This window comes from Artemia sp. Qi Xiang Cuo, chromosome 10, assembly GCF_049724085.1.
Source record: "Artemia sp. Qi Xiang Cuo chromosome 10, ASM4972408v1, whole genome shotgun sequence".
Lineage (NCBI taxonomy): Eukaryota > Metazoa > Arthropoda > Branchiopoda > Anostraca > Artemiidae > Artemia > Artemia sp. Qi Xiang Cuo.
Window position 1 is genome coordinate 36,795,927 of NC_142803.1, and position 26,131 is coordinate 36,822,057.

At 37.2% G+C, this 26,131-nt stretch overlaps 1 protein-coding gene across 1 annotated transcript in view; it reads left to right on the forward strand.

Annotated features, from left to right (window-relative positions):
• The first annotated feature begins 5,160 nt into the window (after positions 1-5,160).
• The window catches only part of LOC148947713 (uncharacterized), an 81,276-nt gene continuing 60,305 nt past the window's right edge, over positions 5,161-26,131 (forward strand). The window contains exon 1 of the mRNA XM_089096218.1: positions 5,161-5,307. Within this exon, the coding sequence (XP_088952344.1) occupies positions 5,280-5,307 (28 nt within the window). The 5' untranslated portion in view covers positions 5,161-5,279. The remainder of the gene's footprint in view (positions 5,308-26,131) is intronic.

Here is a 26,131-nt window from a genome sequence, read left to right on the forward strand (position 1 = left end):
CGTGATGTCATAGATGCGGGCGAAACAAACTTCCTAAGACGATCCGAAGGGATCAAGTGTTACGACTTTGTCTCAAACACTTGACAGCTGACACTAACGGCTCAGACCCTCAACTCTCGTCAGCTCACTGTAAGAACCCTATGGTGGTTTCGACACTTAATTTGCATGCCAGCAGAAGCACCCGCCAGCATACTTTTAATTTTGATATCCCTGAAGATGGCTGGATGCGTCCCCGTGGAAGACCCCGGTTCAGATGGAGGGACAGCCTTGGCCAGTGCCTCTCTATGATCGTTACTGATCTCCAAGCAGAATTTACGCTTGCGCAGGACCGTTTGGAATGGAAGCAAAAGGTCACATCTCTCTTTACGCTCTCTTTGGCAGGGTCTTAAAGTAAAAAAAGTATTATAGATACAAATCCCTTTCTATCTTGTTTTTTTTATTGAATAATAAATAAAAAATAAAAAATCGTGTTGATTTGTCGTAAGCATTCTCTCGGTTAGCCCTGCCCTTTTCTTTTTTTTTATGATTGGTCTTTAGCTGTACGTATTATTTCATCTTCGAGTTACGAAGGCTTGTTTTAAGGCCCGTTCTCATGTATGTTTTGGTAGACTCAGGCGCTTAGCTAAACATGATGTGGCTCTGTGCACGGCGAGATTCACCGAAACTTTACTGAAAACCAGTTTTATTACAAATGTTTTCTTTTGTAATTAATATTGAAAATAAACATTAAAATAACAGTAAAATTTTGAACTGATGAGCTTTCAGCAATTAATATTATTATATATCAAATATTCAGTTTAATTTATTAGTTCTTTGTAAGATTGTTCAAGCCGAATATAGTTTCACTACAAACAAGAGTTTGGATACTACCTAAAGCCTACTGCGTCGTTGGCGCTTCACTGAAAACGAATTATATTACAAATATTTTCTTTTCCAGTTCTTACAGCATTTAAAATAAAAATAAAACTACAACGAAATAAATTCTTGAGCTGATGGATCTTTCAACAATTAATAACATTATACATCAAATATTCAATTTGATGCTGTTTATAATTTTTAAGACTGTTCAAGACGCATATAGTTTTCAGTAAAGCGCCAATGACGCAGTAGGTTTCAGACTTTTACAGTGAGAGAAAGAGGGGAAACCCAAACTCTTGTTTGTAGTGATTTTTGTTCGTTTCAAGCGTGATTTGCATGTTCAATTTAATTTTCACTCGTTTTAAGATTTATTTATTCATTTACATTAATATCTATTGTATGTTTGTTTGCATTGATTGTCTATTTAATTTCTGTTCGTTTTAAGTTTCATTTATACTTCAATAGGAAAATATTTTTTTCTTTTTAAGCTTGATTTTCATATTCAATCCAAGCACTACTCGCCTTAAGATCTATTTATTCATTTATATTATTACTTGTTGTATGTTTTTTCTTATGATTGTTTATTTAATTTCTGTTCGTTTTTGGGTTTCATTTATTCTCTAATAGTAATTTCCGGTCGTTTTGAGTTTGAATTTTAACGTGTATTTGTATCTGCTGAGCTTAAGTTTAAAATGGCCTTTACTTTTCTTTGAAAAACTTATTTTCCGGAAAGTTTTTTTTAATTAATTTTTGTTCGTTTTTTATTGCAAAAAATTTCAAGTTTTTAAAAATTTCTTACTTTAAAATCAAACTAAAAAAAACAACAAATGTTCATCAAAGTATCAAAACTGGTATCAAGGTAGCAATATCAAAGTAAAAAAATGGGTTTGTGTCAACCTCGGAGTTTTTATTATCTGATGTTTGAACTATTATTAACAAAATGGCTATCTCTAAATTTTTATTGGATGCGTTTGGAAAAAAAGGGCTTGGGGGGGGGGGACTAATTGCCCTTCGATCTCCTTTGACTCTTTAAAAGTGAACTAGAACTTTCCGTTTTCAATCAAATGAGCCCTCGCTGAAATTTATACGAGCATCCGTTCTATAAGAACCGTATATACCCACAGAGTATAACTTACAACGCCTGTCCCTGGGCCCTGGGGGGTTGTATCGGTCCCGGAGTTTTAATATTTGATCTTGGAACTATTTTTAACAAAATGGTTACCTCAAATTTTTATCGGATGGGTTTATCCATCCGATAAACCCAAAGGCATGGAGGGTGAGAAGGGCTAGTTGCCTCTGATCTTGTTTGCTCTTAGAACATGAACTAGAACTTTTAATTTCCATTCAAATGAGCCCTCTCTGAAGTTTATACGAGCCTCCCTTTCATAAGAACCATATACGACCCCAGGATATATCTTAAAATGCTTTTCCCCGGGCCCTGTGTGGTTGTGTCGACACCGGAGTTTTTTTATCGGACCTTTGAACTATTTTTAACAAAACAACTATCTTAAAATTTTTATCGGATGTATTTGGGGGAAAAGGGGCGTGGGGGGACAGTTACCCTCTGATATCTTTTGACTCTTAAAAACTGAACTAGAAATTTCAATTTCTAATCAAATGAGCCCTCTCTGAAGTTTATACGAGAATCCCTTCAGCATAAGCTGTGTATACCCCCTAGGCCTAACTTACAACGCTCACTCAGGACCCGGAAAGGTTATGTCGTCCCTGAAATTTTCGTTCTAAGATATTTGAACCATTTTGAAAAAAATGGTTCTCTCAAATTTCTTATCAGGTGGGTGTTAGGAAAATCGGGCGCGGAGAGGGGGGCTAGTTGCCCTCCGATCTCTTTTGACTCTTAAAAAGTGAAAGAGAACTTTCAATTTCCAATCATATGAGTCCTCTCCGAATTTTATACGAGCATTCCTTCCATAAGAACTATATATGCCCCGAGAGCATTACTTACAACGCCTACCTCCGGGTCCTGGGTGGTTATGTTGACCCTGGAGTTTTCATTGTATGATCTTTGAATTATTTTAAAAAAATAGCTATCTAAAAGTTCTTATCGGATGGGTTTGAGGAAAAAATGGCCTGGAAGGGGGGGGGGCTAGTTACCCTCCGATATCTTTTAACTCTTTAAAAGTGAACTAGAACGTTCAATTTCCAATCAAATGAGCCCTGTCTGAAGTATATTCGAGCATACCGTCCATAAGAACCATATATGCCCCCAGAGCATTACTTACAGCGACTGCCTCCGGGCCCCGGGGTGTTGCGTCGACACAGAAGTTTTTCTTATCGGAGCTTTGAACTATTTTTAATGAAATGGCTATTTTTAAAAATCTTATCGGATGGGTTTGGGGAAAAAATGGTGTGTGGGGGCGCTAGTTGCCCTCGGATATCTTTTGACTCCTAAAAAGTGAACTAGAACTTTCAATATCCAATCAAATGAGCCTTCTCTGAAGTTTATATGAGCATTCCTTTCATTTAGGGTGGCCCCAGATGCAGATGCGGATTACTCTTGCCCCAGATGTAACCTAGGTATTGAGGATGTGGCCCATATTCTCACCGAGTGCCAGCAAATTTCTCTATTAAGGGAAAAGTATTTTGAAGGTGGTAACTTGGAGTGCCCGGGGATCCTTAAAACGACTGTAAAAAGGAAAATCATGCAGTTATATAAATATGTAAATGAAGCGTTGACATCAATGAGTGAAACTTGATATTTATGTTATTTTTCTTGTGGAGTGTAATTAAGAATACTGTTCTGTATGGCCTGTTTTTTGGCTTATAATAAATTATAATTATTATTATTATCATTCCTTTCATAAGAACCATATACGCCCCCAGGACAATACTTACAAAGCCCACCCCCGGGCCCTGGGGGTTGTGTTGACACCGGAGTTTTTACTATCTAATTTTTGAAAAATTTTCAAAAACCTGGCTATCTCAAAACTTGTAGCGGATGGCTTTGGTAAAAAAGGGAGTGTAGGGGGGCTAGTTGCCCTTAAATCTCTTGACTCTTAAAAAGTGAACTAGAACTTTCAATTTCCAATCAAATGAGCCCTCTATGAAGTTTATACGAACATCCCTTTCATAAAAACCATATATGCCTTTAGGACGTAACTTAGAACGCCTTCTTCCGGGCCCTGGGGGATTGTATTGACAACGAAGTTTTTCTTATCCGACCTTTGAACTATTTTTAACAAAATATCTATCTCAAAATTTTTATCAGATGGGTTTGGAAAAAGAAGGCGTGGGTGGCTAGTTGCCCTCGGGTATGTTTAGACTATTAAAAAGGGAGCTCGAACTTTCAATTTCCAATCAAATGAGCCTTCTCTGAAGTTTATACGAGCATCCCTTTCATAAGAACCATATATGCCCCAGGGCATAACTTACAAAGCCTGCTTCCGGGCCCTAGGGGGTTTTTTTGGCACCTGAGTTTTTTGTTATATGACTTTTGAACAATTTTGACTTAATTGCTATCTTCAAATTTTTATCGGATGCATTTGGGGAAAAAGGACCGTTGGGGGGAGGGGGCTAGTTGCCCTCAAATCTCTTTTGACTCTCAAAAACTGAACTAGAACTTTCAATTTATCAATCAAATGAGCCCTCTCTGAAGTATTTACAAGCATCCCTTCCATTAGAACTATATGTTCCCCCAAGACATAACCTACGACGCCTGCCTTCGGGCCCTGGGGGGCTGTGTCGTCCCCGGGTTTTTCGTTATGTGGTCTTTGAACAATTTAAAAAAAAGGGGTATCTCAATCTTAGAACAAAGATGAGTTAAAAGAACGGAAATCTTTGCAGAAAGATGTAAGATCTTAGATGTAAGATCTTAGTGCAAAAGAATGGGCCTTAGAGGATAACAACATCGGTCACGTATATTCCACATGTACTCAAATGTTGTGTTTTCCAATATAAATATTAGGGCCGTTCTTTTACTCATCTTTGTGCTAAGATCTTACATCTTTTGACAAAGAACTCTTAAAAGTGAACTCTTAGCACTAAGATTTTACATCTTATAGCACTCTTTTGCAAACATGTTTCATCATTCTGATCTGACGAGTGGCCTAAGAACAATGATGATTATATCATCGAAGTTCTCTTATCATTATTCTGTGTGGCAGAAATATGGTGTCCTTCACACTTTCTGCTAACATCAGTGAGCTGTAAGATCTTCGAACAAAGATGAGCTAAAAGAACGGAAATCTTTGCAGAAAGATGTGATATCTTAGATATAAGATCTTGGCACTCATCAATGAGCAAAGATCTTACATCTTTTGTCAGAAAACGCTTAAAAGTGGAATCTTTAGACCTTCTCCCTACTATATTTTTCTATGCCAAGCGGAGTGGGGCTTTTTGGGCTTGTTTTTGAAACTACGGGGCGTTTTTTCACAGCTACAATCTAGCAGTACTGCTTTAATTCAATGGGCGAACCCAACAAATATTTTGAAGGTATTTTTAAGGATAATCCTAATAGTTTATAGATAACCTCTTTATGGTTTCATGAAACTTAGGCATATTTTGGTTAGGATTTAGGTTTATTTTCCATCATTGATATCCAGATGGGGGAGGCCTAGGCTAGGCCTAAAGGATCACTAAGATGTCAGACCCTTAGAAAATTGGATCAATATTTATGTGATATCACCAGATGGCTAATTTGACAGTGTATACATATACAAATCTTTTAATTAGCCAACCAACCAGTATTTTGAGCCTAGGAGTCCAGCTGGACATAGCCTGAGGAAACATTAAAAAACCAATTCTTGCTCCATAATATGCAGAATAATCCTAGTTAACACATTTTGCAGGGGGAGAGCCTTTATTTTCACTTCTTTCCTTGTTTCTTCAGTTTTTCTATGAAATTCATGAATTTCTTGGATTCCTTATAGGCCTATTCACATAATATAGCCTATACCCCCATCCCCTAATGTGCAAATATATACCTAGAATTGCATCCTCAATCTAAATATAACATTCATTTGCCTTACAAATGAACTTTACTCCCATATTAGCCATGTGGGAGATGTCCATTCTATCCTACTAGCTTGCTTGATGCCTTTTTTTAGCCTATGCTCTTTCCAACTATAATAGTTATTTAAATCCAAAAATAAATTATAAGTCCTTTATGGACCCTTGAAGATGATACCCTTTACTGTTATTGGTAAAATTGTAGTGTGGCTTTTTTTTGCTTTATTGGAAAGTGGTTAGGTTCCATAAAGCAGCATTCACATGCATGTCTAGCTAGAATTCCATGTCTAGGCAACAATTGTTCACTAGTAAAATTTGGTGCTTAGCTAAAACTAAAATTTAGTTTCAAATACATTATAGTTATCATTTCTAGCCAATCAAGAGAGCTTATGCAGGTAAAACTTTCAAAATTGTAATCCTTATTTTTACTGTTACAAGATAATGTATGAGATAAGCCAAAAAATGCCTTATTGTGCTTCACTGTTATGTCTGGTATTGTGCATTTGCCTAAAATGAAAAAAAAACAACAATTAATGAGAAAACAAAAATTGAATTTCAGTTTAAAAATATAAAATAGTGGAACTTGACACTTTCTGATTGGCTGTAATCAAAGATCCTAGACATTGAGTTCTAGAGTCTAGAACTCAATTTTTAGCCAAGTGCCTTGTCTAGCTAAGCACCAAATTTTACTTGTGCATAGTTGTTGCCTAGACATTGAAGTCTTGCTAGAAATGGGATTCTAGCTAGACATGCATGTTAATGCTGCTTAATGAATTCAGAGCCAGAAAAATATGGTAGTGGGCCTTATAATTTAGCTAAGATAAATGTGAGATAAATTTCTAGGTGACCATAGGCTATAATTTAGCTAGGATGAAAGTGAAAACATTATTTGATGCCTTTTTTAATGCTTTTTCATAATCCAATAATTGCTTCTGGGGCTGGTTGCATCTTGAGCCCTTAAAGGGGCCCCAAAGGTATTTTATATAAATTATGGAGTATAAAAAAAGCATCAAATGATGTTTTCCCTTCCATCCTAGCTAAATTATATGGCCCACTGCTAATTTACCATGAACTTTACCCCACCCCTCTAATGTGCAAATATATACCCTGAATTGTCAATGGCAAAGTTTTGAATCACAAAATTTATTGCTATTTTTGTTGATGGCATTTGAAAAACTTGAAATTTTTTGAATTGAAAATCAATTATTTTGCAGGTTAGGTTAGGTTATAACTTCTGTGTGTGGTAACAAAAATGAAATACCTTTGGGGCCCCTTTAAGGGTTCAAGACACAACAAGCCCCAGAAGCAATTATTGAATTATGAAAGAACATAAAGACATCAAATGACATTTTCATGCTAGCTAAATTATAGGACCACCAAGAAAATTTACCAAATGTGAAAATATCATTTGATGCCTTTTTCATGCTCTTTTGTAATTCAATAAACACTTTTGGGGCTAACTGCATCTTCAGGTCTTAAAGGGGCCCCGAAGGTGAAGTAATGGAAGGGATGCTTGTATAAACTTCAGAGAGGGCTCATATGATTGGAAATTGAAAGTTCTAGTTCACTTTTTAAGAGTCAAAAGTGATCAGAGGACAGTTAGCCCCCCTGCCTTTCCCCCCAAATGTATCAAATACAAATTTTGAGATATATATTTTGTTAAAAATACTTCAAGTTAGATAACAAAAACTACAATGTTGACACAACCCCCAGGGGCAGGTGTTGTAAGTTATGCCCTTTTGGTGAATATAGTACTTATGGAAGGGATGCTCATATAAGCTTCAGAGAGGGCTCATTTGATTGGAAATTGAATGTTGTAGTTCACTTCTTAAGAATCAAGAGTCAAAAGAGATTGTAGGGCAACTAGCCCACCCCCACACCCTTTTTCCACAAATATATGAGATAAAAATTTTGAGATGGCTATTTTGTTAAAAATAGTTTAAAGGTCAGATAACAAGACTCTGGTGTCAACACAACCCCCCCAGGGCAGTAGCATATCCAGGGGGGACCAGAGCACCCCCCCCCCCCAAAAAAAAATTCTTTTCTTCTTTTTTTTTAAGTGCCAATATAGTAAGTTCCAAAATATTCACGCTTTTAAGTTATTTGCAACACCTGTTCTTTTTTTCATTTCTTGTTAAATGACTAGCCTATCCATTTCTCCAGCAAGCTTATATCATTATTTCATCATCAAACGTGCAATTGCCTCCTGTAATCAAACAAGATGTCAAGAAATTTGTCTCACTATTTAACCCCCGCAGCTATAAGCACTAGCTTCTCTGCAATGAATGAATTGTGATAAGGAATTGGACTAAGAGGCAATAGTTCATTCAAAGTTTCAAACACTGCTATAATTCCAGTGTAAGCTAAGCATTGAAACGGAAAGGTCACATGAGAGGAAAGAAAGAAAATTACCTTAAATTGCATGTCCAGAGAGATAAGGTGGTGTTTTGAGCCTCCTGTAGAAATCTTGCTGGTGGTGTTTCAAGGTTATGATTTGATATCCCAGTTCAGCCTCCATTCAGTGTTGGCCCAGTCTTGATCAATTCCTTTCTTGAAGGCATCTAGAGTTTTAGATTGGATGGTGGCTTCAGATAGGCTGTTCCAGAGTGGGACAGAACAGACTGAGAAGAACTGTTGGCGCTCACGCTTGATGCAACAGGGGGCCTGCAGCTTCTTGGTGTGTCCTCTTGTTGTAGTTCAGAAGGACAGGGAAAAGACATGACTTAATAGGTTGTTTTCTAGTAACTTAGAAGTTGCTATTACGTCTCCTCTTTTCCTACAGTATACTAAGGTAGGGAGTTTGAGTAAGATGAGACATTCCTTGTAAGATTTGTCTTGGAATGCAGAGATAAGCTTAGTTGCTCTTATTTGGACACTCTCAAGTACTTTCACATCCATCTTATAGTACGGAGAAGCTAGGGTCATGCCAAATTCCAGGTGAGGACAGACCATGGCTTTGTACAGTTTCATAATTGCTTCTGACTTCCTGGTGGTAAATTTTCTCATTATGAGGCCAAGGGCTTGGTTTGCTTTTGCAACTTGAGATTGTGTGTGGCAGTGAAACTTCAGCTCATTGTCAACAATAACCCCCAGGTCCTTCTCCTCACTGACTGCCTCAAGTTGGGCGTCTCCTATGTAATATGCAAATTTTGGATTATTGCATCCAAGATGTAGAACTTTACATTTTAAGGCATTGAACTGTAGACACCAATCCAATGACCATCTAGATAGTCTGTCCAGATCTTCTTGCATAGTTGATAGATTTAGGTTGTTCTGGACCAATCCTAGGAGCTTGCAGTCATCAGCATATAGCATCAAAGGATTCTTCAGGTTTGTTGTACAGTTATTGATATACATGCTGACAAGCCTAATTAGTTCTAGTTAGTTCTTGTAGTCAGATACTAATATGAAACTCGTGCTTTACTTGAAGAGCAGTTTCTTGGGTTTTCTGTTTGCAGAAATCTCACCAGCTCTGCAGTAGCAAAACAAATCATTGGCCAATGCATTGCATTTGGCTTAAAAATGGAGAAATTTATGGGGGTTGGTTTTGATGGGGCCAGCAACATGTCAGGCTGCTATTCTGGTGCACAGGCAGAAATTAGGAAAAATATCCGCATGTGATCTAAACCCACTGTGCATTGCACAGCTTAAATTTGGTTTTATATAAAACTAGTAGGGTAGGACTTGTTAGGTCAACCTTTGCTACTATACAGCAGATTATATCATTTTTTATCATCCTCACCAAAAAGAACAAATATGTTTGCAGAAGCGGTCGCTGTCGTTTGTCCCGATAGTCCTGTGAGAAAGCTCGTGAAGTTGTGCAAAACGAGATGGGTGGAGCGTCACGATTGCATTTTAGTTTTTATGTCTTAGTATTGTGCAATTATTTCCGTACTTGAGGAAATAGTTGGTAGCATACAGTGCAATACGGAAGTTATTTCAAAAGCAAATGCGTTGGTTTCAGCAGCAACCAAATTTAGTTTTATGTTGACGTTGGCTATGCTAGAGTTTGTTAGTGCCATAATGCTCACTGTCTCTAAGGCGATGCAAGCCGAAGATTTAGACTAAGTTGAGTGCTGTCTGCATGTTAAGCTATTTTCTGATACTTTACTGCATTCAAAAACAAAATAATTTTGAAACAATTTTTTAGAAAGCCTGTGAGCTTGCACAAGAATTAAATGTGGCTCTGGCTGTTCCAAAGTCTATCCGCCGAAAGTCCATCAACGATAATGAGTCCATCAAGGTTTTTTATCGCGAGTCATTGTTCGAACCTTACTTTGCTTCACTTATTGAAGAATTTGATCAAAGATTTTTGCGCCATCAGGAGGCATCTTTCAAAATCAAAAGGCTTTTGCCAGCTAACAGCAAGTCATTAAAAATTAATGAATTTGTGAATGCTGTTGCTGTTTATAAGGGATTTCATGGGGGTAGATGTGCACTTGAATGTGAGTTAGTCCTTTGGAAACAGAAGTGGCTCGGAATGTCTGAGAAACCATCAACTGTTGCTTCAACTCTTGTGTCATGTGATGCAAAATTTTCCCCATACATTTGGCTTTTGACGATTTTTCAGACATTATCAGTGACTACCGCTTCTGCTGAGAGGAGCTTTAGCTGTCTTAAGCGATTAAAAACCTATCTGCGGAGCTCAACGGGTGAGGAGCGTCTGAATGGACTAGCTCACATGACCCTGAACCATGATATCCAGGTGATTGCTGACCAAGTTTTCGATTGATTTGCAGCCGAGGAAGACCGGCGGCTGTTACTGTGAGAGGTTAGGTCGTCTTTCGTTGCTCGTTTCTCTAAGTGCAGTTGATTCTTTTTTTTAAACTTTAATTGTGCTTCATCCTCTGTAAACAATGTTAATATCAATACATTTCTTGCTTTCATGGCTGCTATATTAGGTAGATTGAGGCCCCCTTACCCTCCGAAATCAAATTCTGGGTAATTGGCTTTGATATAATATTATTTTTTATTAATTTGGTTCTCTAAAACAAGGGTCCCATAGGCAAATATAAGGAATAATGCACTTTTTTTTTATATTTTCTAAATTCTGCTGCTTCTTCTCAGTTCCAAAACATCTACTCGCCCAAAATAGAAACTCTCACTGCTTCTAACTTTTTTTTAAATTCTGACTTTGTTGGCAAAATTTTTTCATCCATTCTCAAACAAAAAAAGTCTACAGCTAGAAATACTCATGACAAGGGTTTACTTTTCATTTCTTTACCTAACTACCACCCCCCCCCCCATAGCCCCCGCCTGAAATCTTGTACTATGATAGATAATTTTTTTGCTCACATGACTGCTATAAAAAGGTAGATTACGGCCCCCCCCCCCCCGAAACAAAATCCTGGATACGCCACTGCCCCAGGGCCTGGGGACAGTCATAAATTATGCCCTGGGGGCATATTTGGTTCTTATGGAAGGGATGCTTGTATAAACTTCAGAGAGGGCTTAATTGATTGGAAACTTAAAGTTCCAGTTCACTTTTTAAGAGTCGAAAGTGATTGGAGGGCAACTAAACCCTCCCCCCTCCACTTCTTTTTTCCCCAAACCCATCTGATACAAATTTTGAGATGACTATTTTGTTAAAAATAATTCAAAGATCAGATAACAAAAAATCCAGTGTCAATACAACCCCCCAGGACTTTGGGGTAGGCATTGTAAATTATGCCCTAGGGGCAAATATGGTTCTTATAGAAGGGATGCACATATAAACTTCAGAGAGGGCTCATTTGATTGGAAGTTGAAAGTCCTGGTTCACTTTTTCAGAGTCAAAAGAGATCAGAGGGTAACAAGTCCTTCCTTCCTCCATGCCTTTTTTCCCCAAACCTATCCGATAAAAATGTTGAGATGACCATTTTGTTAAAAATAGTTCAAACATCAGATATTAAAACCCTGGGATCAACATAACCCCTCAGGGAATGAAGTTATAAGTTATGCTCTGTGGGCATATATGGTTCTTATAGAAGGGATACTCACATAAACCGTAGAGAAGGCTTATTTGATTGAAAATTGAAAGTTCTAGTTCACTTTTAAAGAGTCAAAAGCGATGAAAGGGCAATTAGGCCCCCCCACACCCATTTCCCCTAAACCCATCAGACAAAATTTTGAGATAGCCATTTTATTAAAAATAGTTCTGATATCAGATAATAAAAAACTCCAAAGTTGACACAAAGCCCAGGAAAAGTGTTTGAAGTTATGCCCTGGGGCATATAAGGTTTTCATGTAAGGAGAGGTTGTATACACTTCAGAAGCTGCTCATGATTTGAAGTTTCCAGTTACCTTTTTATGATTCAGAAGGTAGCAAAGGGCATATACCCCTACATTCACACACATCCTTTTTTCCCAAATGCATCTGATCCAAATTTTAAGATTGCTAGTTTGTTTGAAGTAGTCCAACAATCAGATAACAAATCTTTGGGTTCAACATACAACCCCCCCCCCAAGAGCCTGGAGGAGGGGCTGTAACTTATGGTGCAGGGGCATATAAGGTTTGTATGGAAAAGATGGTTGTAAAAACTTGGAGGGGACTCAAATGACACACCCCCTAGCATTAAATCTGACCCCCTAATATCCTCTCATTTGCTGTGCAAATGATAGGATAAATCTATATAGCTTACTGCTTATGAGTGGTTATCTCTTATGTAAAGTTAATAATGTAATTATTTTTTTTCTGTTACTAAGTTTTAGACAATAGAAAACTAACGGTTATAACGGCAACAAGGTTTTGATGTTTTATTGTTTTTTTAGTTGTGTATTAAGATTAGTGAAAACTGTGCCCCCACTTAACGTTTGTGCACAGCCAGTCCCACCCACCCCTTAGTGCTAAACCCCGCCCGCTCCCTTGCGCCTTTTTTCCCCAAATGCAAAGTTAAAAGTGATCAATACCCCATGCCCCACTTTTCCAAAGGACATCCAGTCAACATTTTGAGATTGCCATTTTGTTAAAACAAATTCAAAGGCCAAACAACTATGCTTCTGGGGCAGAACCCACTGCCCTCAACCCCAGGGAATTGGCTCTGAGTTTTGGAACTTGCTTATTGTTACTTTGACACTTTGTTTCCTTCAATACGTGGATTTAGTTATCTACTTGGCAACTTTGGTTTACCCTGCAAGGGCTATAAGTTATGCAAGTTGCTTTTTGTTACTTTGATACCTTGTTTACTTTGATGCTTTCTTTACTTTGTTATTTTTTACTTTGATATTGTTACTTTGATACTAGTTTTGATACTTTGATGAACATTTGATGTTGAAAAAAAAATTACGATTTTGAAATAAGGAATTTTTAACAAAAACGAACAAAAATAATTAAAAAAAAACTTTCCAAAAAAGAAGTTTTACAAAGAGAAGTAAAGGTCATTTTAAACTCAAGATCAGCAGATGCAAATACCTGTTAAAGTCCAAACTCAAAACGACCAGAAATTACTATTAAAGAATAAATGAGACCCAAAACAAACAGAAATTAAATAAACAATCATGGTATAAAAACATACGGTACATCATGTAATAATATAAATGAATAAATAGATCTTGAAGCAAGTAATGCTTAAATTAAATATACAGGTCAAGCTCAAAATGAAAAAAATATTTTGCTATTGAAGTATAAATGAAACTCAAAGCAAACAGAAATTAAATAAACAATCAATGCAAACGAACATACAATAGACATTAATGTAAGTTAATAAATAAATCTTAAAACGAGTGAAACTAAAATTGAATATGCAAATCAAGCTTGAAACAAACAAAAACAAGAGCTCGGGTATTGCTTCCTTCTTTCAATGTAAAAGCCTAAAACCTACTGTTTGAAAACGGTTTATTGGAAACGAATTATATTACAAATATTTTCTTTTGTACCTAATATTGAACATAAAGATTAACATTGCACTAAAATTTTGAACTGATGAGCTTCAGCAATTAGTATCATTATACATAAAATACTCAGTTTAATTTATTAGTTCTTTCTAAGATCGTTCAAGAAGAATATAGTTTCATTACAAACAAGAGTTTGGATACTGCCCCCTTGCTTAATTGTAAAAATCTAAAGCCTACTGCATCATTGGCGCTTCACTGAAACCTAATTATATTATTTTCCAAAACTGTTCAAGACACATGTAATTTTCAGTAAAGCGCCAATGACACAGTAGGTTTTGGACTTTTACATTGAGAGAAGGAAACGGTATTTATTGTATGTTTGTTTGCATTGATTGTTTATTTACTTTCTGGTCGTTTTGAGTTTCATTTATACTTCAATAGCAAAATATTTTTTTAGTTTTAAGCTTGATTTGCATATTTGATTTAAGTATTACTTGCTTTAAGATTTATTTATTCATTTGTATTATTACTTATTCTATGTTTTTTTGCTATGATTGTTTATTTAATTTCTGTTCGTTTTGGGTTTCATTTATTCTTTAATAGTAATTAATTTAAAAGACTTTTTCCACGAAATAAGTTTTTTAAAAAAGTAAAGAGCTCCACTAAACTAAAAATGAACAAAAATAGAATAAAATAATATACCAAGCACACAACTACCACAAATTAGTATCAATAAATAAATGAAACCCAAAACAAACAGGAATTAAAATAGATAACAGACTCAAACTCAAAACGAGCAGAAATTAATATGAGTAGGATTCTAAAACCCTATGCTTTCTAAAAGCAAGAATATAATTTGTACTTTACTGACAAATAATTCAAATGAATTTACTGAAAAAAATATGCATTGTCTGTTTAATATACGTATGCTGATATTTATTCTTTAAAATCTTAATTAAGTTTTGATTTCTTAAAGTTATAAAAATGAAAAGATTGAAAAGAATTGTTTTCAGTAAAGTACAAATTATATTCTGGAACCATTTCTATAAAAACCTTATATACCCCTTGGGCATACCTTACAACCCTTGCGCTGAGGGCTGTGGGAAGTTGTCATCCTCAAAGACATAATTTGAAAAAAAATGGCTATCTCAAAATTTTGATTGGATGTGTTTGGGGAAGTGGTGGGCGTGAGAGGGGGGCTGGTTGCTCTCCAATCACTTTCAACTTTTAAAAAAGGCACTGGCCCTTTCAATTTCCAATTGAGTGAGTCCTTTTTGAAGTTTTTATGACAACACTATCTATAAAACCTTTCATGGCCCCAGGGCATAATTTACAACCCATTCCCTGAGGTCTGTGGGGAGTTTGTCATCCTCAAAGACATAATTTCCAGAACTTTCCACTACGTTGAACAAACTGGCTATCTCAAAATTTTTATTGGATGTGTTTGGGGAAATGGTGGGCGTGAGTGGGCGATGAGTTGCCCTCCAATCACTTCCGACTATTAAAAAGGGCACTAGCCCTTTCAATTTCCAATCAAATTTCAATTTCCAATTGAGCGAGTCCTTTTTGAAGTTTCTGGGACAACACTTTCTATAAAACCTTATATCGCCCCCAGGGCATAACTTACAACCCTTGCCCTGAGGGTTGTGGGGGGGGGGTGTCATCCTTAAAGACCTAATTTCCAGAATTTTGATTGCATGTGTTTGGGTAAAGGTTGGGCGTGAGAGGGGGGTTAGTTGCCCTCCAATCACTTTCAACTGTTAAAAAGGGCACTGAAGTTTTCATGACAAGGCTGTCTACGAAAACCTTATATGACCCCAGGGCATAGCTTACAATCCTTGCCATGTGAGCTTTGGGGGGGGGGGTGTCATCTTCAAAGACCTAATTTCCGGAACTTTCAATTACGTTGAAAAAAATGGCTGTCTCAAAATTTTGATCGGTTGAGTTCGGGGAACTGGTGGGCGTGAGAGGAGGGTTAGTTGCCCTCCAATCACTTTCGCTTATTAAAAAGGGCACTAGCCCTTTGAATTTCCAATTGAATGAGTCCCTTCTGAAGTTTCTACAACAACTCTTTCTATAAAAACCTTATACGCCCCCAGGGTATAACTTACAAACCTTGCCCTGAGGGCTGTGGGGGAAGTGTCCTTCTCAAAAACATAATTTCCAGATCTTTAAACAACGTTGAACAAAATGGCTATCTCAAAGTTTTGATTGGATGTGTCCGGGAAGTGGTGGTCGTAGAAGGGGTGTTAGTTGCCTTGCAATCACTTTCGGCTATTAAAAAGGGCAAAGCCTTCCCAATTTCCAATTGAATGAGCCCTTTTCGAAGTTTCTACAATTCCTTTGATACGAAAAGCCCTGGTCTAAAACCAAAAAAAAAAAAAAAAAAAAAAAAAAAAAAAACAATACATTGTGCCAACATAATTCTTAACTTAGGCAGCACTATTGTGCTGCCTATGATTTCTGGTCGTTTTTAGTTTGAATTTTAACAGGTATTTGTATCAGCAGATCTTAAGTTTAAATGGCCTTTACTTTTCTTTGAAAAACTTCTTTTTAGGACAGTTTTTTTTTCTAATTTATAAGAACATCTAGGGTCAGACAAATGGCACATAACTTGGCGGACAAAATGGAAGATCCTAATGGAAGGGGTGAACGAAGGTTAAGGTCCAGTGATGGGACACATACTCCTGCTCTAGCTCTCTCTCCCTGGACAGATCCAGCTGAATAAATTTTTCTATGGTTAGGGTACAAATTAGAAATCTGTTCAGCCAAAATAGTCTGAATCTCATTATTAGAAATTAGGTTTTTACTAATTGTAATAAGTTCAGCTTGACAAGTAGGAGGACTCATTTCCCAAGGCAGAGTATAATTAAAGCGATACGCATAAGGTGAATATCGACTCCAATTTGGGACCTCCAGTTGAAACCGATTCCAAGATGAATGGGCATTAGTGCAAGCTGACTTCAAAGCAAAGGTATGTTAATGTAGAATGTGCTTGAATCCATAAGCCTGAATTCACTAGAAGTATTTCTTCTTTTGACGGGAAGCTCTTTTAGTTACGAACAACAATCTAGACAATTGTTTTAATTTGGACAGAGGAATACGCGTGTGCAGACCCAAAGCAATTTGAATAGCAGAATTTTCTGTAAGATTCCACGGTCTTAAATGTGGATGGAGGACGAATTGCGAAAAATTGGACACCGTATTCTAGATTAGAACAGATATATAATTTATAAAAAATCAAGATGACTTTAGGGTTTCATCCCCATTTACTTCCAGCAAGTCCCTTTAGTCTCTGAATAATCATAGATTTAAAATAATTAATATGTTCATGCCATAACATCTTGGAATCTATCCTTAGGCCAAGTAGCTTCACTGAGTTGCCTCATGGGATCTCACTAGAGAAAATTTTAAGTGGATTGGAGGGATCTCTTGAACAATTAGTAAAAACAATGGCTTTGGTTTTACTTATTGAAATTGGGAAACCAAAAGCTGAAGAGAATCTCTGAAAAAATCTTATATTTTGTTGAATAAGACTTTGAAGAAGGACACTATCATGCTCCATGATTTCCTTGTGTATAGTTGCAGCTACTGGGTGCTATTTCAGAAAAGTAAAATCCCTATACCGCATACCCTCAAGCACCTCTTAAGTTATTCTCAATACTGAATTCACAGGCCTATTCATTTACAGTTGTATTGTCAATTCCTTATTGCATGTTAAATTGAATAAATTTCCCACTGGTAGAATTTATCAAATTCACATTCAATAAAAAGTCAGTTGAGCAGTATTTTACTTCAAAATTGCCTATTAGTTTATCCTTGTCACTTAAAAGAATAATCTGATTATAGCAGGTTGTGTTCAGGTTTAAGGAGCTAGTCAAAGGTTTCAATCAAAGCTTCAAGACCAGCAATTCCGACAATATTTTTCGAAATTGGTGTTTCTTTAGTGTTAGGTTATTTACAAAACATGCTAGAACAAATAAGTTTTCTTTGGACAATGCCTTGATTTAATATTTGGTTCAGCGCATTACAAGCTAAATACAAAAATAGGAAAAGTATCTTCTTACTTCTTACTACAAAAATCTTTAAATCCTTAAAAATGTCACAATTTCCTCTTCTAATACAAATTAAACCACTGATTAAATTAGCAATGTTTAACATACAATTTAAAAATGTTAAATAAATTTCATAGCACAAGCCAATATCGCCAGTAACTTCTCGGATTGTAATTCTGTGATCCTTTATAGCCTTTTTTTTATTTCCATTGGCTATTGACGTATCTGAGCATCCAGAGTAATCGCCATCTGTGTAACCTTTTTGAAATGTATATACTACTTTTAACATTTATTTTCCTCATTGAAGACTCACTTAAAGCAATAATTAAAAATTTTCTGAATCATTGCTTATTTATCACATTCTCGTGGCCACATTTAAGGCATGTTCTGTGACCCATTTTTAAACAAATAAGTAATTGTCAGTTTTACAAAAACAAATGCAGCCTTTTTAAACTGCAACAGAACAAATGTCCAATGAGCTTATTTTCTAACAATTTACATATATTTTTAAGACAAGATCAGAGGCGCCATTTCAGCCAAACCTTAGGATGGGCAAGCAATCGACATTGGCCCCGAAGCAGGCTTGTATTGAAAAAAAAATTGCCTCTAGCTTTATCCGAAAAAAAAAAACTGCCTTCCGTGGGAGTTACCGTAAAAATTAAGGCAATTGTCTCAATTGCTTTGCTTTTCCTTCTTTCGCTATTATGCCATAGGTTCGGAAAAGGCCAAATATCTGAAGCAATCGGAAACGGTAGATGCAATGTTAAAAAAACAGCCGTTTGGGAATCTTCCACTTTTCCGAACCTATAACTTGACGAAAGCCGAACCTCTGTAGAACCTCACGCTTTGACTAAAGTGTATTCTGTAGCCGAATTCTTCAGCTCGCTGCTTACAGTAAATACTTTAGTCCAAGTCGGAGTCACGCTCCGGCTATGACGATGCAAAACTTTGCTTGATCAACTATATTTACAAAATCAAAAAATACAACAAAATTTTGAAACAGATCAGTGAACGCTCAAGGCAACAATGGGAACCGTCGTGGTTTCACCTTCGTAAAGTCGTCAACAAGCTGGTCAAAATCCAAGTTTCTAACTAAATCCTTCTCTGCAATGATCAAAAGCAGGCGACTAAGACGATCGTGTCCTGTGGTCGAGCTCAGATAGTTCTTCACTATTTCCAGCCCAGAAAACAAGCGTTCATTGCTGTCGTGACAGGAAGTGTGGCAGCAATATGAAGAACTTTGATAACTTCTGAATAGGCCACTGGAAGTATCTCGATATTATCGATGACGTCAATGAAATTCTTCGGCTTTGCCTCCTCCTCGAGCAAAAACCGCTTGGCAATACCAGCTTGGGCCTCAAGAAGAATCTAGTCAATGTCCATTTCAGAAAAAAGTTCAGAGAATTGCTTGAGGAGCCCTGCATCCATGAACTTGGTAGAGCTGGGGTCCAGAGCTTCGAGTGTACTGGGCACTGGAAGGTTATCTGGAAACCGTCTGTCGAATTCCGCAATCAGACGATCTACAGTCTCCGGGTATTCTCTTTTCAGTTCTTCCGTTAGAGTTGGAGCTCTATTGTCGGATTCAACAAAGTTTTTTCCTAACGTCGAAGTGGTCATGAATTCTTTCAGGTGTTTGATAATTTTTTGGGTTCTTCTAGGTCGTCCCTTCTGATCCACAGAGAAGGATCCGGTCGTGGGTCCATTCACGTCAGGTACTTCAATTTCAAGACCTTCAGCAAACTCTTTTGCCTTCTCCAAAAGCGATGCAAATGAAGTGTCAGAGCGCAGTTCAGCTATTTCCTTCCTTGTTGCTTGAATCAAGGTGCGGGACCTAGATATTACCAGATCAACTGCCTGAAGCTGCTCAGAAAGGGAGTTTGTCGTCCTCAGAATTGCTTCCATATAGAGCAACTGGAATATAACTGAAAGATTCCATTTTTCTCTGGAGCCCAGCTGCTTCTGCTCGAGCTTCACTATCAGCTCCCTTGCTGACTGCAGACAGTACAACCAGAACGCATTCATATAGGAGTCTTATCTTCGATATTGATCGATACCAGTATTACCATCTTCTCGCAGTACTTCTTTCTAATTCCAGGAATGGCAGTTGAGTAGCCTTTTGGGGCTCGAAAAAAAGCTGATGTCTGGTGTTGCTGTTGGAAATGAACGTGTACAGATTATGGACTAACGAAAAAAATGAGCCAACAACCCCAACACCTTCAACGCAGTTTGCAATGACCAAATTTAGTCTATGCGCATGGTAATGAATGCACAGTGCTTGGGGTATTTTCGCTCTCAAGCACGCTTGAATACTGGAGAAGGGCCCGTTGATCGCGATTTCCCTATCACGGCACTGATCTGCTCTCGGCGTTATGTCAAGGCAGTGTGTCACCAAGCCGATGTAACTAACTCTGACAAAGTCTACCACTTCGAGACTGTCTGTATGGTCAAATCTTACTGGCTTTTTTTATGCTTTTTGATCGTTGGATTGTCTAAGAAGAATGGCGAGCAGTTCTTTCTTCGAATTATCTTTTGTCTCGTCGACAAGAACAGCAAAGTAATTGGCACGCTTAACTTCTTGCACTATTGTAGACCGAAGCCTAGATCCGATAACTGAAATTAGATCGTTCTGGTGTTCGTGGGATGTATAGTGGCCGTATCGTCTTTGTAGCTTTTTAAAAAGCGTGGGATAATACTCGGCGAGAAGATTGCAAGTTTCACCAAAATGTCCTTTGTTTGCCGAAGATTCAGTCTCATCGTGGCCGCGAAAGGCTGTACCCTGTCGCCCCAGTAGGGCCGTTACTTTCAGTAAAGCCTTTTAGTGTTCCCTGTTTTCATTCATCTCTTTTTTCCTCTCCATTGACAAAACACATATAATGGGTTGCATCTACTTTGCTTGTATAGTTTTGAACTTCGTCCACGAACCTGCACTGGCGCTGTGGTGGTCACTTTTCGCATGCTCTTTAAGAACGCTTGAGATGTCCTTCCATCTTCTAACGCCGGTCTCGATGAAAGGCTTCGCCCCGTATCTCTGTCCGCGAAGGGTTGACGTCCCGCCAAAGTGTCTTCAGCAGAAACAGAAAACCGAATTTTCCTTAACTGAGTGCTCAAGCCAAGGATGCTTTCCATAATACTAAATATTAAATGACCGTCTTAGCTTTTCGATTGCTGAAACCTGTGCAGGGTACCGTAGCAGCTGTGGTTGACATGGATGGTCGTAGGAGGATGAAGAAATATCAGTAGGACCACTTGAACGATGGTGCTCTTCATCTCGAGTCGTATCTCGTCCAGATTTTGCCTCTTGAGCAGTGACAGGCGCAGTGTCTCTTTGAGTCGTCTCGTTTTCTACTAGCTCGGTCTGACCGACCACCCCGTTCTTCAACGGACCCAACGCGACGACAATGAATTGTTCGAGTACTGAGTCAGGCACCTGAATGATTTACCCAAAGGTTAAAAGCCACTCTTGTACTTTGAAGCACTATTGAACTCATTTTCAACATTTAAACAGTTGCTTTTTTTTAGTATGTTAAGTCCAAACTGCGTAGCAGTTTCTGCTTTCGGGGCAGCAGTTCGGGAAAAATAGTGCTAGAACTCCTCTATGGTGTGACAGTTTACTAAAGTATATCGAACTTCGGAAAAAAACCAGGAAATTTCAACAAAGTCAAAGAGGGCGTTTTTCGGATGATTATACATGCGTTGATCCTTATCCACCCGTAAAGACAAGAATAGAAACTTTGGGCTTCATGCAATAGCAACCCAAATCGCAAAAAGCCTTTGCAGAAGTCCTTGAATGAATGATTCGGGTGTCATGACAGATCGCAAATAAACTAAAGGCGCGTTCGATTTGCTGTAGTTTCAGTTACGTCCTTCTCCGTTGTGGGCTTATTTGCATTTTTTCTGCGACGTTCTCCCATTTAGCCTGAAGAACTACTGATAATGTGACCGCCAAACAGGTTCATAATTTTGGACCAAATGGCGAAACGTGAAGCGTGACTACAGCAAATCGAATGCGGCTTCATATCACCAGTCCGCTTTGTAGAAAATCTAATGATATAAGAACGGCAAAACTTTGTGTTTCCAAAAATAAAAAAAAGAAACAAAAGAAAAAAAAACAATAATCTTTGGCTTTTGCCCCTCAAACCATGTAGCATTGTTATCAATAAAATTAAAAGAATTTACAAAAAGTTTGTTTAAATAAATAAGAAAAAAGAAAGAAAAAAAACGACAATCTTTGGATTATGCCCCTCAAACCATGTAGCATTGTTACCCATAAAGTTAACTGTGCTTTGCTGAAGAAAAAAGAACAAAACAAAACAACATAGAGGTAATCTTAATCAAACAGTTCGTGGTAACAAACTGTATGTAAGGAGCGACCCGGCTCAATGGTAACCGAAACTCTAGAAAACGGGTTTTTGATACCAATAGATACATCAAAAAAATCAGATTTCAATGCTGATTTCAAATATATAACTTTTATCAAGTTTAGTGCTACCCATCAAAAGTTACGGGCCTGAGAAAAATTGGCTGATTTTCAAAAAAAGGGGGAAAGACCCCCTAAAAGCTATAGAACCTTAATGAAAATAACACCATCATATTCAGCGTATCAGAGAACCCTACTGTAGAGGTTTCAAGCACCTATGTACAAAACTGTGGACATTTGCATATTTTTTTTTTCCAGAAGAAAGATCACGGATGCGTGTTTATTTGTTTTTTTTTTTGTTTGTTTTTTCCCCATGGGTGATCGCATCGACCCAGTGGTCATAGAATATCGCGGGAGAGCTCATTGGAACGGAAATTAAAAGTTCTAGTGCCGTTTTTAAGTGACCAAAAAAAAAATGGAGGGCAACTAGGTCCCCTCCAACGCTTATTGTTTCCCAAAGTCACCCGATCAAAATTTTGAGATAGCCATTTTGTTCAGCATGGTCGAAAATATGATAAATATGTCTTTCAGGATGACTTAATCCCCCGAAGTCCCCAGGGGGAGGGCTGAAAGTTATGAACTTTACCCAATGTTAACATATAGTATCGGTTATTGGGAAGTATACAGAAGTTTTAAGGAGTTTTTTTTTGGGTTTGGGGGTGGTATGGGGGGGTCGGGGGTTATGTTGGAGGATCTGTTCATGAAGGAAGTTCTCATGGGGGAAGGGAAATTGCCATGAAGGGGGCGCCGGACTTGCCAGCATTATTTATCGGTTATTGGGAAGTATACAGACATTTTCAGGAAGGATTTTTTTCTGGAGGGGGGGGGGGCTGGAAGAGGGGGTTACTCGGGAGAATATTTCCGTGGAGGAGGTTTCTTTGAGGTAAGGAGCATTTCTATGAAGGGGGCACCGGATTTCCAAGCATTATTTAAAAAACGATCAAAAATTAAATTAAAAAAAACAAGTTTTTTTCAACTGAAAGTAAGAAGCAACATTAAAACTTAAAACGAACAGAAATTATAACGTATATGAGGGGGCTCTCCCCCAAGTCAATACCTCACTCTTTACGCTACAGTTTTTTTTAGCGCTTTCAAAAGAGCTATCTATTCTAATTAAACGGCCTTTGTGATTCAGGGGTTTGTGAATTAAATTTTTTTTTACTTTTTACGTAAAGAGCTTGGTATTGACGAAGGGCAGAACCCCCTCATATACGTAATAACATATACGTAACAAAAAAAACAATAAAAAAACTACGGCTCAATAGTAATCGAAACTTTTAAAAACGGAATTTGATGTCAATAAATGTATCAAAAGAATGGGTTTATAATGCTGATTCTAAATATATAAATTTTATTAAGTTTAGTATTACCCATCAAAGGCTACGAGCCTGAGAAAATTTACCCGATTTTTTAAAGAGGGGGGAAACATCCCTACAAGTGAAAGAATTTTAATGAAAATCACACCGTCAGATTCAGCGTATCAGAAAACCCTATTACATAGGTTTCAAGCTCATATCTGCAAAAATCTGCAACTTTGTATGTTTTACCAGAAGAAAAATATACGAATATAGAAGTTAGTTACGTAAATTAATTTGTATATTACGTCATAACCAAATTTAGAGGCATCCATTTAGCAAAAGAAAAGTAAAATCTTTATGCAAATTTTGTTTACTTATTCAATGACGGTGAGCCAAAATAAAAGCTGCATTAACTAAAAAGCGATCAGAAATTAAATAAAAAAAACAAATTTTTTAAACTGAAAGTAAGGAGCGACATTAAAACATAAATCGAACAGAAATTATTCCGTATATGAAAGGGACTGTCCTCTCCTCAACGCCTGGCTCTTTACGCTAAAGTTTGACTCTGTCTCACAACTTTATTTTTTAAAACAATAAAAAACTTTAGCGCAAAGAGCGAAGCGTTGAGGAGGGGACAGCCCCTTTCATATACGGAATAATTTCTGTTCGTTTTAAGTTTTAATGGCGCTCCTTACTTTCAGTTTAAAAAACTTGTTTTTTTTTATTTAATTTATTGGAAACCAGGTCTACTGCAAATCCAGTATTGTTTCGTATATATTATTTTTCAGTTAAAGGCTAGTTAATTTTAAAGATAACTATACTACATTGGTTGAGTGGCTATAATTTTTCTTTTATTAAAGAAGAATTAAATGACAGAAAAAAGGAAAGATCTAAGAAGAAAACTAGAAAGTAAAAAAGGCTACCTAACTTCTGAATTAGCTTTTTTACAACAGTAGAAAAGAATTAGCTTTTTTAGCGCCATAGGGATTTCCCAAAGGGACCAAGCTGGTTAACTTATAATTCCTTTGAGGTGATTTTTGGCGTTCTTCTAGCAGGTATGCCGGAACATTTTGAGGGACTGTCCTTTCCTGAACTTTAAGAAGAAAACTTACTCAGATTAATAGAAAAAATAGAGAGTAGGCTTTCCGATGATATATGTTTCATTAAAACTGAACATCTCTATCTCCAGGACAAACCGCGAGAAGTTATATGGTTTTTCTAAGATATCCGGGAAAATAGGTGTCGGCTTTTAGTTTTGTGTCGTTTATTCGAATCCGTTATCCAAGCTCTACAAGCCAGGGCAAGACTGCCCAATCAATTCTAAATAGTTTGGCCAGACGAACTAAAAAAGTCTATAATGGGCGAGATAGGGTTAACATTTAAGGTACCGCATCCCCTTAACACCATATAAACTACACAGCGCGGTTCAGAATAGTAACTTTGGTCAACCAGATCGCGAAAAAAAAGAAACGACTTAATAAAACACAAATACTGTAAGTTACTTACTTGCCGTACCGGTTCACTTGGCTTTTACTTCTTAATCCATCTGTTCAGAGAAACTTTCTTTTCTGCTTCTTTCTCCTTCTTCAATGCTGCCAATTTACGCTTTTGAGCTCTTGACTAACTCATGAATTCTCAATGGCTCTTCAGCTGCTGATATTAGATAGTAAAATGGCGAACTTGGCGAATAATACATGGGTTATATATGGATGGTCTTATGGTTTTAAACAAATTCATTCATTTAAACTGATCTTTATAATTTCCCGAATTTTCTTTTTGCCGCTCCCGACAAAGATTCCGCTCCCGACAAAGCGCTTCTAAAAACAATTGCACCCTTCCATTCTATAAGACATTATAGGATTAAAATTCAACGGAATCAAAACCAAAATACTTGGCCGGCACGAAAAGCTAAGCCTTCAAAAATAAGTAGAAAGTACGTAGATTTCATATTTGGAAGTAGAATAGTCCAAAAATAAGTATTCTACTACCAAAATAAGTAGAAGTGGAAACACTCCTCATGGATAGCACATAAGAAAGATGTTGAATCAATAAAATCAGAAACTGATCTGTCACTTCAACCCTTGCACGACCCAGTTGCACTATTAATCTCACTATTATCTAAGTTAATCTACATATAAATATAGCAGTTTCAAAATTTTGACTAATTGCTAATTGTAATTTTTTTTTCTGTATATTTTGTAAAAGAAAAAAAAGGCCTCTTTGGGAGGAAGCTTGGGCCCCCCAGAAAAATTAGGGTGAGCAATGGCCCCCCCTGGCCCCCCCCCAAATGGCGCCCCTGGACAAGATGGCCGTTATAATCGTAAAAAGACCGTGAAAATTAGGCTATTACAGCCTATCCCATTTTTTACTCATACAACCTATGTTGAGAATTTTACAAATTACCCAAAAAATGGAAAAACTCAGTAATAATTGAAATTTTAGAAAGTGTTATAAAAATAAACAAGAACAACTGAAATACTAATTTATACTTGCCTACGATAGCTTACAAAGTCAAGAGCCAATTAGTGAATTCTCTCTGGGGGCTAGCCACCATCAAGAGCTGTCGAGAATTTGGGGTTTGACTGTGAAACTTGACTGAAAAGACAGTGAAATTTTATGTCCCTTTTGTTGCCGAGCTTGTCAATCAAAGCGGGTGCACCATAGGGAACTCCCAAAGAAACCAAGTCATGCAAATTTAGCATTTCTTTCCATTGATTTCATCTCTA